The following is a 14,626-nucleotide window of genomic DNA, read 5'->3' on the forward strand; positions in this document are numbered from 1 at the left end:
TGGATAGCCATTTTCTCTGGCGTAGCTCTGTAGATTACCACAGAACTGTCTCCCTCCCCACACCAATTCTTGCCATTCATTCCTTATAAAAATGTTGCTGTTTCAGTGTTCTTAGAGATGTGGAGCTTAATTCTTGCAAGAAAGAAAAATCTTCCCCAGTGCTTTTCTCCCTGACCCAAAGAAACCAATGTAATGAATAAAAAAGTTGAATTCCAGCCCTAGTTATTTCTCTCCACAGAGCTCATGTAATCTGCACAGCCTTGGCTGTAGGCCCATGGGAGCAGGCCCTATGTGTAGCTCAAAGGAAGCTCATTTTCACAAGTTTTTTCCCTCTGATAAACTAAACTTTGGCTTTCCAATTTCAGAATAAATCAAACAGCCCAAAGCTACAAAAAGATATTGCAGATGCCCCTATTCCTTCCATATATATTTTAATCTCTCGGGATTTAGAGATTCAGCTTCTGGCTCACTGCTTTGGCTTAAATTTTCGCCTTATCCAGTGCAAAAACTGAAAAAGTTCAGTTAGTGAGTTATAAATACATTGGAATTTGTATTTAACATCTGTTCATTTTTCTGATGATACTGCTTACTGCTCTTTTTTGTATACTGAATATCTATATCAAATCATAATTAACATAAATATGCAATATTTACCCTAGTTCAATCTTTTACAACTGGAGGATTTCAAGAACTGCCTTGAAACGCTGGAAGGTCACGTCAAGAATTGCACAGATGCCTTTGATAGTCTCTGTCTAGAGGGAGAAACAGACAACTCAGAATTGCTTATGGTATGTTTGGATTCCCAAGTACATGCATAGTCAGGCTCTAAGTGTCCGTAGGATACCAGCTCTTGCTTATTTCAAGAAACTCTTTGTGTCCTAAATATCGTAGTTATAACACTTCCATCAGAGTAACTATAATCTCATCCAAAACACAAAAAGCAATGATTTAAGTTCATGAAAACTCTAGATAGGCATTGCCAGACAAATGCCTGCATGGAGGGGAGAATAGTCACATAGATTTGGGGTTGATGGGAGATCTTTTTCCCCAGCTTTGCTCTGGAGCTACCCTGTTGCCCTCAATGTAGGGTACAAAGTAAATCTGCAAGTACCAGCTCCTGAGTATCTGTTCAGTACTGTTGGAAAAGTGGGCCCTGCGTAAGGGAATTGTGACTTTTTTGTTTCCTATATTCTTTGAAGTTAACACAGAAATGTTGTGGGGTTTTGGGTTAGCCTTTTGGATTCATAACATTCAGATGCTTCCTACAGAAGAGGCTTCTGTATTTTTTTGAAATGAAAGAAAGGCAGTATTTTTTGCAATTCATTTATTTTTTGACTTCCAGAATCACACACTGGAGCTTGCTGCACTTTCTCCAAGCATAGAGAGTTTGAATGAAGCAAGCATTAAGGTGCCACTCAGTGACTTCACCCTGAAGAAAATGCAGAGCCTGACTCGGCAGTGGAGTCAGAAAACAGCAGCTGCTCTGGAACGCTGCAGGTCTGAAATGCAAACAAAAAATCACTACTAACTATTTCCTCTTCTGTGAGGAAAATCAAAACCAAGTTAAAGCATGGGAAGTCTTGCAATCTGTTCTCAGCTTTCTCAGGGGCTTTCAAAGTTTAATTCCTGCCCTTTCAACTTACTCCAGATGATTCAGTGGCTATTTGTATTCCAAGTCACTTGAAGCAAAAATCTGGATGTTCATAGGTGAATAATGTAGCAAAGTGCCAAGCAAAACCCTACTATGTTAGTATTACTAGCCACCACGTTAGACTGTATGCAAACATATCCAGAAAAACAACCACCAACACAATAGTATATGATGATTTCTTTTGTTTTACAGTGTGCTTGAGGGAACTCAAAATGATGAAAAGAAATTCTTTCAGAAATGTGAAAACTGGATGAAATTCCTAGAAAAAATGAAAGAGGCCTTAAAAACAAATATTCCAGGACGGTTTGAAGAACTGCAGGAGCAACAGAGAGTTTATGAGGTAAAGCTAACTCTAAAAATGGAAGCATCTTCTTGAATGGTGAAGGCCGGGGGGAAATCACTAGAAAATACCATACCTTTTGAGATTAGATCTGGGCAGAGTTTTACAGACCACTTCATTCTTGAAACGTGGCCTTGTATTTATTCAGAGGAAAACTTTGAAGTGTGAAAATCCTTTTTCAAAATGGATGGATCCCTTTTTGCAGGGATCACACCTTTAGGAGTGTGTCCTCAAGTGTTGCGTCATGGAAGTCCTGGATTTCTCCAACCCAGAGGTTACTTGCCTGTCTGCCTGTACTACAGTGCTGAAGCCTGTGGCAACTAGCTAGGCAGTTTGCTGGAGATCTGGCAGGAACCTTACCAGTTTCTGGAAGAACTGCATTTAAAATCAAATCTTTTCACAGCATATTTCCATTTTGACCACTTGTTAGATTTTGGTGGAAATCTGTTTCACTGGCATTTTTCTAAGCACTTGCTATTTGTTATAGAGAGTGCTTCACGCATGTATGACGGTATCCATTCAGAGGAGAAGGTTCACTGCCTGCTACCAGTAGCATGTGGATGCAATTCTAAGCAAAGTGTCTATCTGTAGACTTTGTCCTAGTGGTGGGAGGATGGAAAGACAACCAAAATACAGAAGAAAACCCCCATGTGGTAAATGCTAAACAGCATGAACTGTTAGGGTGAGCTTTGTGCTGCCGCAGTGGACCACAGCTTCACACTACCCAAAGTAGTGCTGCTAATTCCACGGGGTGTCAAATCTCTGCATGTTAGTGATATTCATTAGGGTCCACAGAAAGTTATTTTCTCTCTTTTACTTAGACCTCTCCAATTATTTCATTGCAATGAAATTATTTATAGAATAAACTTTTGCTCATTGTGATAAAGAGTAAATTCACCCTTATATGTAGCTTTTTTATAGTTTTCCTATGGGTTTCTGTCTAGATTGCGTTTCTCATTCACGAGTCCAGCAAACTTTAGGCTTCAGATTACCGGTAAGATACAGCTCCTGGTGGGTTCTGCTATCACATATGTGCAAATTCCCCCTGGTATCCAAAAAGTGTGGAAATTTTTAGGATGCATGTGACACTAGCAGTTGAAAATATTAGAGCTTTCAGCATCTAAAACTAAATAAATGCTGTCACTCTAGAGGAGCAGAACCAGCTTTCATAGCAAAAGTTGTTCAGTAAAGAGTTAAAACTGCTGTTCTCCTGGTATTTTCAGATGCTGCAAACTGAGATTTCCATAAATCAGCAGACATTTAATTCTATCATAGCAAAAGTTCTACTGTTCTTGGAATCTGGAGAAGCAGAGAAAAGGTAATCTATTTGTTTTTCTCCCTAAGAAATTGGTAATTCAGTGAATATGCTCTCTTTCTTGGAGTTGGTATTGAATCTTTGCTCTCATGAGGACATAAACCCAAATTCTTGACTGGGTTCACTCTTTAAATAAACCCCTGGCACATTTTGCAGAAGTGTGAGGAGGTGCAATAAGAATGAAACACAGGTGCTCTGGCCAGGCTGCATTTTGGATAGTAACTGGATGTCCTGCCTAACAAAAATAATTGCGCCTGGACAGGAGGCTTCCTTGTCTACTGCTGCACTGCAGTTGTTGAAACTGTAACTGTGGTCGAGAAGCTGCCTTCCTGCAGAGGGTGATGAGGATGCTGCATATGAAGGATCCTTTCTCTCTTCCTAGACATCTCTACTTTTTAAAGTGCAGAGGCGTCGCCACTGGCACGCATGACAGGGTATTGAGTCATCGGCCACGCAATCAAAAACATATGGTAGCTAAACCTGGTTTTTATCAGAATGGTCTTATACTTTTCTCTTAATCAATGTAGAGTGAGAATCAGCAAGTAACATTTGTGAGCAGAGGTTCAACTGCCTCAGGCATTTCTGCTGTGAAGACATTACCCCTCTCTGCCAGAGCTTGCTGCTCCCAGAGAGCTGGCAGGACAGTGTGCATGCTCGCCTCAGCCACTTCAGTATGAAGTCCATAGCTTGGCTTAAAAATGCCAGGGAAGGTAGGGCTAAACTAAGCAAAGCTGCTGGATTTTTGTGTTGAAGCTAGCCGTGCAAACACAGGTGTTTGTATAAGAGCTAATCTGGGGGCCATGGCCTCCTGCAGAGGAGCAGAATTGATAGATGGGGGTTGTCTTAACCACTCCAGCTAGATCTGCTGGATCATCTAACCATGTTGCAGGAAGGCCAAAAAAGTACTTGAATGGGTTCAATAACAACACAGAGCCTTTTCACTTTACAATTAGGTGCCACTGCTGTAGGATACAGTGATGGTTGAACTCCCGCCTACGGCCTGGTAAAAGCACAGATCAATTTTGCAGCATCATCAGAGATCTTGTCTCACTTGCATTGACCTCCTTCTTCAGAGAAGTGTTCAGTGCATATTGTTTCTGTGATTGCTGTACTATATATGTTGCCATACCTCAACAGCAAGAATGACTGGTATTATCCGTTCTTGTATCATGTAAAAGTCTTTTTTGGATTGCTTCAAAGATGGAATACAGAGAGCAGGGCTGAGCTTAGGGCTGCACAGAGCTTTTTGCATAGTTGGGTATTGTAACTGGAATACAATATTACAAATGGAAATCCATCACAATTATTGTAAAATGCAGCTTTGAGGTCAAGATGTATTAACATTCAACACTTGTCATCTTCAGAACAGAGTTTATTTCCAAGCTCACGTTGCTGAAAGAGCAGTGGCAGAATGTTATTCGGATGGTTCAGCAGAGGAAGAAAGATATTGATGGACTCGTGAGCCAGTGGCAGCTCTTCAGGAGTTCACTGAGGAGTCTCAGCAGATTTCTTGCTGATACAAATGGCTTCCTCGTAGCCGTGAAGAGCCAGGACTGCTATAGCCTTTACCAGCTTAGAAATCTAATTCATGATTTCAAGGTACTGTATTTATTTCTCATAAATCTAAAACCTGTGTTTTTTCTCAGACGGAAACAACTTCTGTCCAGTAAGGTAAAAAGCTTTAAAATCACATGGATTTGGGGGAAAAACAATTGCTGACACTTTTTCTTAAAGCTGAGCACAGATGAGAAAACAGTGACAGTGTGAAAGGCTCATTATAGTAGGAAACTTCCTGGTCAACATTGTCATTTAGTAGCTTTGTATGCTTTAAAAACATTACTGATATGAACATGGAAATGCAGGGTGCCAGGGAGATGAGGCAGGAACCCAGGTCAGCAAGTACCCTCTAGGTCTGTATGCACCTTATTGACCTGGCTGCTGAACACAGGCCTTGCAGTTTGCCTGAAGGAAGCAGGCCTATATGGGGCAAGACAGGCCACGTGGGTCCTGTCGGCGCAGGGATGAGCAGGAGGTGCCGGGAGCGGAGGATAGAGCACTTGCAAGGGGGTCTGTCCTTGGAGCCACCACTCCAGGATGCACAGACCTGGGCAGCAGTTCTTCAGGGCAGCGAGTTCTGCGTTTTACATGCAGTGGAAAAAAAATATTTTCCGTTGTTAATTTTGGGTATCTTGGTTTTCCATTTAATTATGCACCTCTTTGTTTTATAAGAAAGTAAAAACAAGCAGTGAACCTGATGGTTGCTTAAGGCAATCTAAAACCTTTCAAAAATAAATTACTGAATGCTATTTGCATGGTTGAAGATTTATTGTGTTCCCACACACCTAATGTTGATGGATTAACACATTACCAGTATTCCATTTGGTGCTTGCCCTGTTTATTTCATCTTTACTTTTACCTGCTGTGTAAAGATGGTTTTCAGTAGACTTTACAAGTTAGTGCTCATGCTTTTCCTCAGTGAGAAAAGCCAGAAAGTCTTCTCCCTCCTACTCCAAATTGCCCTTCCCTCCTGGTCTTGTTTTACAGAAAGAAACAATGATCATATCTTCTTGTGTTGTAGGCAAATTATTATTGATGGCTTACTTCCTTGGAGTATGTCATGATTAACAGAGCTGTTATCTCTGAAAAAATTGTGATAGTTGTTGATGCTAGAGGTGCTAGCAGAACTTAAACTGTTTCTTTATTCTGAAGAACTCATACAACTGAATTTCCATCTTTTTGTAACTGCTGCACTTTCACTCTATAGATTCAGTCTGTGAAAAGCCATTGTAGACTTTTATAGATCAGGAGATCGGAAAGAATCTGAATTTTCTGAAATTAAAAAAGCAGACAGGAGAAGATCTATTCATTACTTTTTCATGAATGTGAACAAACTAATGCCTTGTAACTCCCTTCGTGAGTCTTCACTTCTTCCCAAGTGAAATGCCAGGAGTGCGCTTCTAAAGCTTGCTAAGAACAGCTTAGAAACTTTTTTTTTTTTCTTTTAAAGAGTAAGGCAGTGATTCTTCAGAGGTGGCAAGCCATGTACTCCTTAATCATCGATGTTGGGGAGAAGTTGCGCACTGTCTCTGATCCCGAGACCAACGCTGCTCTGCAGGAGGAGCTCAGCCAGTTACAGCAGAGTTGGGGGGACACTCAGGCCCAGCTGGAGAAGAAGAAGATGCAGCTCAGCAGCACCCTACAGGTAGATGATGCCCTCCCCAGGGAGGAGCAGCACGTGCTTCTCTGGCATTGGGTCTTGAGAGCTTCCCTGCCCCACCGTCCCCAGGGCTGAGCTCTGTAGCAACAAGGCTCAAATGCCGAGCTGCTGCTCGCTGCCGAGGGGCTTTGAGGGAAGTGCCTGTCACGTGCCACCAGGGCATGTGGGAAGCTAAAACTATGGTCCCCTGATCCTCCAAAGGAAAATGGAGTTGGCATCTATTTGTTGTTACAATGGATGTTCCCACTCTGATTGGTCTCATGCTCCCTGTGGCCTGGAGCTCTCTCCCGCTTCGGGCTGCAAAGCCTGAGCTAAAATTTAGCTTAGAGGGAGTTAGCATGTCTTGTTGCTCCTCCTGTTGTTGCACCTCTAAACAGAATGGTAGGTCATATTTATTTCCTTAGAGCAATGAATTTGCTTTCATGGCTAGACAGCACATAGGTGTGTCTTAAAATTGAACACCGTCATCGATATGATCCCCAGCCCAAAAACTATGCTTAAAGCTTCTCGTGTTGGACAACACAAAATGAGCAGAAATGCTCTGTAAGGCAAAGCTTAAATACAAGAGAGGTTTCAAGTTCTGTAAATCCATGCACCAAATTCTTGTGGGTGGCATTATGTATCAAAAAGAAAATTCAAATAACCAGAGCACATGATTATTTCGTTCAGTGGGTTGAAGAGGCTATTTTGTAACATATCCACATGGTTCAGTATGTTGTGAGAAAGTATCTTCACCTTTTATAACTTCCTTGGATCTCCTTGAGCAGAGGTGGGACTGCTGTGAAAAGCAAATCAAGGAATTAGAAGGCAGGCTGCACGAGCTAAGGGAGAAAGTAAAAGATCCACTTCCAGTTGAACATGAAGAGCTCTACAAAGCCAAGGAACACATCAAGGTATTGAACAGCCACATTTTATTTAAATGGATGTAGTCTTTGCACAACACCTGATCCCTGTAAAATCAGTTTTCTCTCTTACCTGCTCTTCAGTGACACTGAATTTCTCTCCTTTATACCATCCTGATTACTGCCAATCTGCAAAGTCCAGCTGACCAAAAAGATTACAAGAAGAGTAGTACTGTTTGGATTTTTTTTTCCCTGCTTCTGCTCCCTTTCCACAGTCTGAATTTATAAAATGAGCAGTTTCTCAGACAAAAGGGGAAAAACTCCCTGGTCTCAGCTCAGTTGGCTGCTATTCTAATGGCTGAATCTCCCTTTTTGTTTTCCAATCCATTTTGGACAGGGAGCTCCTCGGGCGAGAGACCTTGTAAGTCTGCAAAGCACCATGCACACCTGTGGGATCTGAGAATAATTAAAGAGAAGGAAAATTAAGAGTAAGGGAGTGGCAAAAGCCCTTGCAGCCCACAGTGTACCACGAAAATTAAATTGCAGGGAAAGCATTTCCAAGGGATAGGAGACATTTTGTCTGGACTGGTCAGTCTTTCATCATCCCTTTATGAAGTGAATTGTTGACCTATGTAGTGGGAACAAATAAGCTTATTAACGAGCCAAGGCTTTGAACTCATTATCAGCTGTCTGAAATCTTCTTTGGGAGTGCTGGCTGCCTTTCCCACGGCAGCAGTCTTGCTGTAGCCCTGAATTATTTGTGCGATGGCAGCACACAGCTCCTGCCTCTTATTCCAGTAAGAGAAATTCAGCCGCAGAGGCGTCAGGGTCAGACAGTGCCAGTGCAGTTGCTGCTCTTGGGTGTCACAGTATAATAAAATAAAGGACCAAAATAGCATGTGGGAGAAAGGACCTCCTTTCCTCTCCCTGCATTTCACTGGAATAAAGCTGTTTTCCTCTCAGGCCTGAACCTTATACAAGGCTACCAAAGTCCCATGAAATTCCATCATTAGCTCCATTAATGCAGGGATTTGACCCTTGTTAAGGTATATAAATGCATCTGTGCACATCTGTAGGGAGTAATTTTTTGTGAGCTCACGTACATTTTAGTCTCAGGTTTGTTTGTTTTTTTTTCCTCCAGTGTTGAAGCAGATCAGATTTATTTTTTTTTATATCATTTAGATAAATGACTGGATCAAAAGACTCGTGAAAATGCTCACAGGGCTTGGAACCAGCACACTTCTGGTACAAACACTCACAATTTTTTTTCCCCTTTAAAATGAGGCAAATTGGATCCTTTGTAAGAGCTTTTTTCGTTAGAGGAGCCGGTGACACTTCCCAGCAACCACCTTGCAAAACGGGACCTAGTACCTGTGTGCGGAGCGTCGTGTTTCCCAGCTGCATGCAGCGGTGTCTCCGCTTTTTGGGTGGCATTTTGAACACTGAAAAGGAAATGCGTAACCTCGTTATAAAGGGAACCGGGAGTCAGGGGAACGAAGCAGAAGAGCGAGCGTGTTTCTGTGAATGAGCAGTTTAAAAGCACCACATTTCTGACAAATCTGATGAAGTCCTTGTGAAATCATTCATTAGAGAGGGGAACCAGGTTTTTTAGCATTTAAGTAAATAACCTGAAAGTGGAACAAATGCAGGTGGAAAGCAGCTTGGCCAAAATAAAAAAGAAAACCCAAAGAAGCGGGCACGTACCCTCCTGGATGCGAAACCCCAGGCGCTGCCCTGGAGCCCGGGGAGCCGGAGGGGGCCCGGCAGCCTTTCGGCACTGCCGGGGGCAGCGGGGGCGGCTGCGGCCGGGGCTCGGGGGGCGCGGGGTCGGGCCCCAGCCAGGCGCCCGGGGACCCCGTCCAGCCCGGCCGGGGAGCGCTGCACCGGCGGCTGCACATTCCCCTCCTCTCCTCCCCCACAGGCCGGGCAGGGGATTAACGAGCAGGTTTGGAAACCAGAGGAGCTCAGTGCCAAGGCTTGTTCTGGGTGCGTTTCCATGCAGGAGCTGGAGCAGTCGCTGGCGGACTGGGCCCACAACATGAAGGAGCTGCGGGCCGTGAAGGTGGAGCTGGCTCACTGCATCCTCACCGAGGACATGATGGTGCTCAAGGAGCAAGTTGAACATTTGCACAGGCAGTGGGAAGAGCTCTGCTTGCGAGTAAGTCTTCCACCTCCTCTGGGGTTTTATAGCGGGATATTCAGAGGGCCTGGCAGACAAGGGGGAAGCAGGATAGCAGGCGGGATTTCTCTTGGGGTGGGCTCCCTTTTGCAGACGTGGGTGGGGATGGGACTTCCCCTGGTGCAGCTGACCGGGGCTGAAGTTTGCTCTTTGTCCCCTGAGCACTGACTGCTGAGAGATTTTTTGCAAAGTAGCGAGTGCCTGAACTGCACAGAGCTGAAATGCAGCCGTTTACTGAAATAGGTGGCTTTGTTCTGGGCTGCCAAAGGCAGGGCGGGGGCGGGGAGAGGGAGAAACACAGGAATTGCCTGAGGGCATGAAGCAGGGGAGGGAAGGGGAGGTCTCCGCAATTTGATGTTAAAAAAAAAACTGCCAGGAGAGTTGATAAAGAAAACTTAAATGTTTTTAAATACTGACTGCTTGGGTTCAAACACATGAAGAACCGACTTGTCTTTCCTGTACCAGTGAAACATTTGCATTCTTTGTGGCTTGTTGCTGTATTACACTTAATTTAGTGTTGCATGTAAAATTGCTGGAGAACATTTACCAGCAAAGTAACATGAACTTGATTCATTAGGTTATTATGCAGTTTGAATGTGTGTTTACTTTGCCCTGTTAACAGGATTGGAAGAAGTAAAATACTTCGGTGTCTTAAGTTACTCTGGATGGCTCTACATGCCAGCAAGCCAAACTCTTGCCTCTCTTTGCTCACAAGTCAATAGCTTTTATTTTACAGTTTGTAAAAAAGTATTGAAGTGAGTTAGTGCTTCGTGTCTAAACCTTACTCAGGCAACGGTAAAGCAATCTTGGTGAGAATATTGCCAGAGTAATGAACAGCTATGCTTATTTCACAAACTTTGTTGTGATGAAATAGTTATTTGGGTTTGTTTTTTGCATTGCAACGAGAAAGAAGAATTTATTATCTTTGCCTTAAACTGGATGGTTAATCTACAACCAATGTTTTCTCTTTAATTGTTTCTGAACTCTGAAAATAATGCCAGAGACACCCTTCCCCCTCCTGAGAAATATAGGCCATTATTTCTAAATCAAAATGCCCGAACCATTTTCCTAATGGAAATCTGTACTTAAGCCTATACATGAGACAACTTTGTTGTTTTTCCTGTTTTGGTGAACTGCTGATGCCTGCTGTTTCAACTGTGGTGAACAGCTCTGAGAATTAAGCTATCTTTTGTATGTACCCCACTACAGTCTATCCAAGTAGTAATTTCCTTCAGTAATTTAAGTTTCAGATTTTATTCAAAATTTCTATTTTAATTTCCTGAGGGAGCAACGTTTAGTTCAGTCTATCTTGGAGAGAAGAAAGGGGTGACATTAATTTGAGCATGTTAGGCACACAAAAATCTGTCGTGGGAGGAATCTATTCAGTGCTGCGGCGGAGGGACATACTGAAATGTTTACACAGCCCTAATGAGCCTCCGGAGAGCCTGCACTGATGCTCAGCGCTGGACATGAGGGTAGGAAAGCAGCCTTGATCGGTTCTGCTGCTAGTGTGGCTGCTTTGTTTTGGCTAACAAATTAGAGGAGTCAAGATGTATTGTGTGAAGACAAATCTGCAGTATAAATGCAGAGAGGTGAAAGCCTTTAAGAGCGAGACGCGGCTGCAGCTGTCACGGCCGCGGGAGCGGGGCAGCCAGATGCCCGTGCGTGACTGGGCAGGGGCACAAACACACGTAGTGAGCAGATGCACTCAAAGAGATTAGCGTTCACATAGCAGCCCTTGCAAGGTACATGTAGGTCAAAGATTTAACTATTCCTATCAGTGAGTATCCTGTCCTAATGAATGCTAGCGTACGGGTTGGATGCCTGGGCCTTGATATTCTTTTAGCCTCCCTTGGGAATGCCCACATTGCTCCTGTATCACACCATGGATGCAAAACTGGAGCTGGTATCCCGGGGCAGCAGGTCCAAGGAGAAAGTAAGTGCTCAAAGCAAGGCCTGGCTTGAAGAGCTCATGTTCCCAGAAGCTTGTCTGGGATTTTTTGTCTCATTCCTCTTTTACCCTCATTCTATATTGCTTAGCCAGCTAAAAGGTGCTTCCTGCTCATAAAATCCTGCCTTGCCCCGTGCTTAACGGGCAAAAATGGAGTCAGGATCATTTCAGGATTTACTGATGGGTTTGCTGACATGCATGGTCTCTTCTTCCACAGACCAGCTTAACTTGCTTCTGCACGTGGGAAATGCTGCAAGTGGTAGAGGAAGGATGAGGGATTTACCCTTCGTACCACTGAGGCTGAGGGTACGAGGGAGCATCCCGGAGCAGAGGCCCTCTTAGGGAGACTTTCTGAGGTCCCTGGAGTCTCCAGGAGACTTTTTCCCAGTGAGAACTTTAGAGATTGTTTTCCTGTGTCCCAAGACAGTGCTTTTGGCCTCATCTCTTTGCTTAGATCAGCATAAAAGATTTAGAAATCACTTTCACTTCCCCATCCCCTCCTTAAAAAAAAGTCAGAATTTAAAGGACAAAAGCAATATAGTGGGAGATCACTTGGTGCCTCCTGTTGTGATCCTGGTGTTACATGGAGCTGGTCTTGCTTCTGCACTGCACACTTAGACTTCACTCTGAGGTACGAAGTAGTGTTAGAATTAGTCTAGGAGAAGCAGTAATGGCATCCTGAGGAGTCTTATGCTGTGTAAGGTGCATGTTAGATGTGAAGAGGGAATGTTTCCTGCCATGGGGTGATATTTAGAGTGGCGATTAGCAGCCAAGGCAAGCAAAATGTTTTGCTCAGCCTTCTTTACACAAAGTTTATTGGTGAGGGTGAAGGGTTAGTTGTTTGTCTTGTTTTATTTTAGTAGAACTTGTACAGTTTTTCGCTTCCTTTGTCCCCTACGTATTACTACAGGAATCCATCAAGGTAGATAAATGAATACAAATACATATTTAAGACTCCTAGGCTAGAAATAAGTACTATTAGGTAGTAGAAGAGTGATCCTGCTTCTTTCTGAGATACTGGAGCAGTGATATTAGCTTTGCTGGTTCAGGCATCATCAGACCTTTATTTCTCTGTCTAGACAATTTGTTTATCCATCCTGGCAAATGTAATTTTGAGGAAAAAGATCCATAGTTTTCAATAAAAAGGGTAGATTCTTGATGCTGATTTTTTTGGAAGTTCTCCAAGAACTGGAGAGCAAATGGAAAGAAAAGAGGGAAGTTTTTGCAGAGATAAAATAATTGCAAAGTTTCTCTTACCATTGCATAAAAATAAGAACTTACCTAGGTGTCATTTCTCTTGTGTTGTATATGAGACTGTACTAAACAGTATGTAGTAATTATATGTTTTATATTCCTCCTTTGTTTGGCATTTTCAGGTTTTCACTGAGTAATATTTAAATTGTTATATAAGCTCATTATTTATAAAGCTGTGACTCAGTTTAATTCTTCTGAGGGAGAGAATCTGGTGTTTGCTAGTCAACTTTTGGCCCTGCTATCCAAAATAAGATGTAATAACAATCTACTTGCTGGCTTTGAAAAGAAAGCTAGCAGTATTTGATAACTGCTCCTGCAAAATGGAATATGATCAAACGCAGACTAGAAATTAGAAGGCTCATAATTGCTGGTTTCCTTCCTGAGAAAGATGTTGCCAGCAATTAATGTGTGTGCTTATCCATAGGTGTCTCTGCGTAAGCAGGAGATCGAGGACAAGCTCAATGCCTGGATTGTGTTTAATGAAAAGAATAAAGAGCTGTGCTCCTGGCTGGTACAAATGGAAAGCAAAGTGTTGCAGACTGCAGATGTTAGCATTGAAGACATGATAGACAAATTGCAGAAGGTAAGTAGTAACACCACTTTCCTTCAATTGCAGTCTGATAGCTCGTTATAGAGACACCATTCCTCATTTCTTCCTTGCCTCTCAGAAGCGATACATGATATAAAACCAGCACGTACAGGCTTTTGTGAGAAGATGACCTTTTCTAGCCTCAGCTCTTATCATCTTCTTGATGTTCAGACTTGGAGCATAATGTAAAACAGAAATGCCACCTGTCTGCATTTAGGCACGGAGTGTGACGTATGTGAGTTGGGGGGGTCTGGGTTGTTGGGGTTGTTGGACACACATGCACGTACAGCGCGGCTCGGAGCTTTCCCTGCCGGGGATCAGTGCTGTCCTGGGAGCGTCTCGCTGCTCTCACCGCCTCTGCCTGTGCCAGCGGTTACGAAACTGGTAGTCAGACGGCAAAGAAAAGATTGAAGGACGGGGTAGCTCTTATGCCAGGCGTCCAAGCAGTTACCACAGACAAAAATAAAACCTAATTCTGCCCCTTCTCCCTGGTAGTCAGTGCAGTTAGTGCTTTCTAATATTTCCATATTAGCTTGATTTTAAACAGGACCATTATTTTGCTGCAGTGTTCCTCCCTATGGCTTAAAGGTCTCGATATCTAATCCCAGATCTCCTCTGGATAAGAGTACCAGCAAAATAAAGCTGTTCTAGACTCGAATTTGGGTTCTTTTGAGGTAGCTTGATTGAAAAATTACGTTAAATCGGGAAAACAGAGATAAAATTAGAATAAAGTGCTATTTTTAGGAGCACTTACTCCTGGCACTTGCAAGTCTTTAAGCTGCTTATATTTTCATAGTGGTTTCATTGTGAGAGTACTTTTCCACTGAGGGTTTTTTTTGTTTTGTTTTAAGTGAAAGTTCTGCATGCTAATGTAGAAACCTCAGCCATCACAAGCGAAACCTGACTTCACATCACACACGTGGGAAAAGAAACAGATAGTTTTGTTTTGGTTTTGTTGTTTTGTTTTGTTTTGCCCAGGAATTAAGCAATGTTTGTGTATATTTATCAGGATTGCATGGAAGAAATAAACCTGTTCAGTGAAAATAAGCTTCACTTGAAACAAATGGGCGATCAGCTAATCAAGGCTAGCAACAAGAGCCGAGTTGCAGAAATAGATGATAAACTCAACAAAATCAATGATCGCTGGCAGCATCTCTTTGATGTCATTGGAGCACGGTAAGAAAATGATTTTCAATGTTTTATGTGAGGTAAAAGTCAGAGGCTAGTGTCCTTGACCATCAGAAACAGACTGACACAACTTTACAGTTCTGTTGAAATTTATTATTGA

General features: G+C 42.9%; 1 protein-coding gene across 4 annotated transcripts in view; it reads left to right on the forward strand.

The window, feature by feature from the left end:
* The window catches only part of SYNE2 (spectrin repeat containing nuclear envelope protein 2), a 199,851-nt gene that overhangs the window by 152,960 nt on the left and 32,265 nt on the right, over positions 1–14,626 (forward strand). For 2 of the 4 annotated variants that reach the window (XM_082317899.1, XM_082317897.1), the window contains 10 exons: positions 660–788; positions 1,343–1,497; positions 1,844–1,991; positions 3,215–3,309; positions 4,671–4,905; positions 6,314–6,508; positions 7,291–7,416; positions 9,368–9,523; positions 13,174–13,332; positions 14,348–14,514. In XM_082317899.1, the coding sequence (XP_082174025.1) occupies positions 660–788; positions 1,343–1,497; positions 1,844–1,991; positions 3,215–3,309; positions 4,671–4,905; positions 6,314–6,508; positions 7,291–7,416; positions 9,368–9,523; positions 13,174–13,332; positions 14,348–14,514 (1,565 nt within the window). Of the gene's footprint in view, positions 1–659; positions 789–1,342; positions 1,498–1,843; positions 1,992–3,214; positions 3,310–4,670; positions 4,906–6,313; positions 6,509–7,290; positions 7,417–9,286; positions 9,524–13,173; positions 13,333–14,347; positions 14,515–14,626 lie in introns of all 4 variants that reach the window. The other 2 variants (XM_082317896.1, XM_082317898.1) reach the window with 1 other exon arrangement.

This window comes from Platalea leucorodia, assembly GCF_965183815.1.
Source record: "Platalea leucorodia genome assembly, chromosome: 7".
Lineage (NCBI taxonomy): Eukaryota > Metazoa > Chordata > Aves > Pelecaniformes > Threskiornithidae > Platalea > Platalea leucorodia.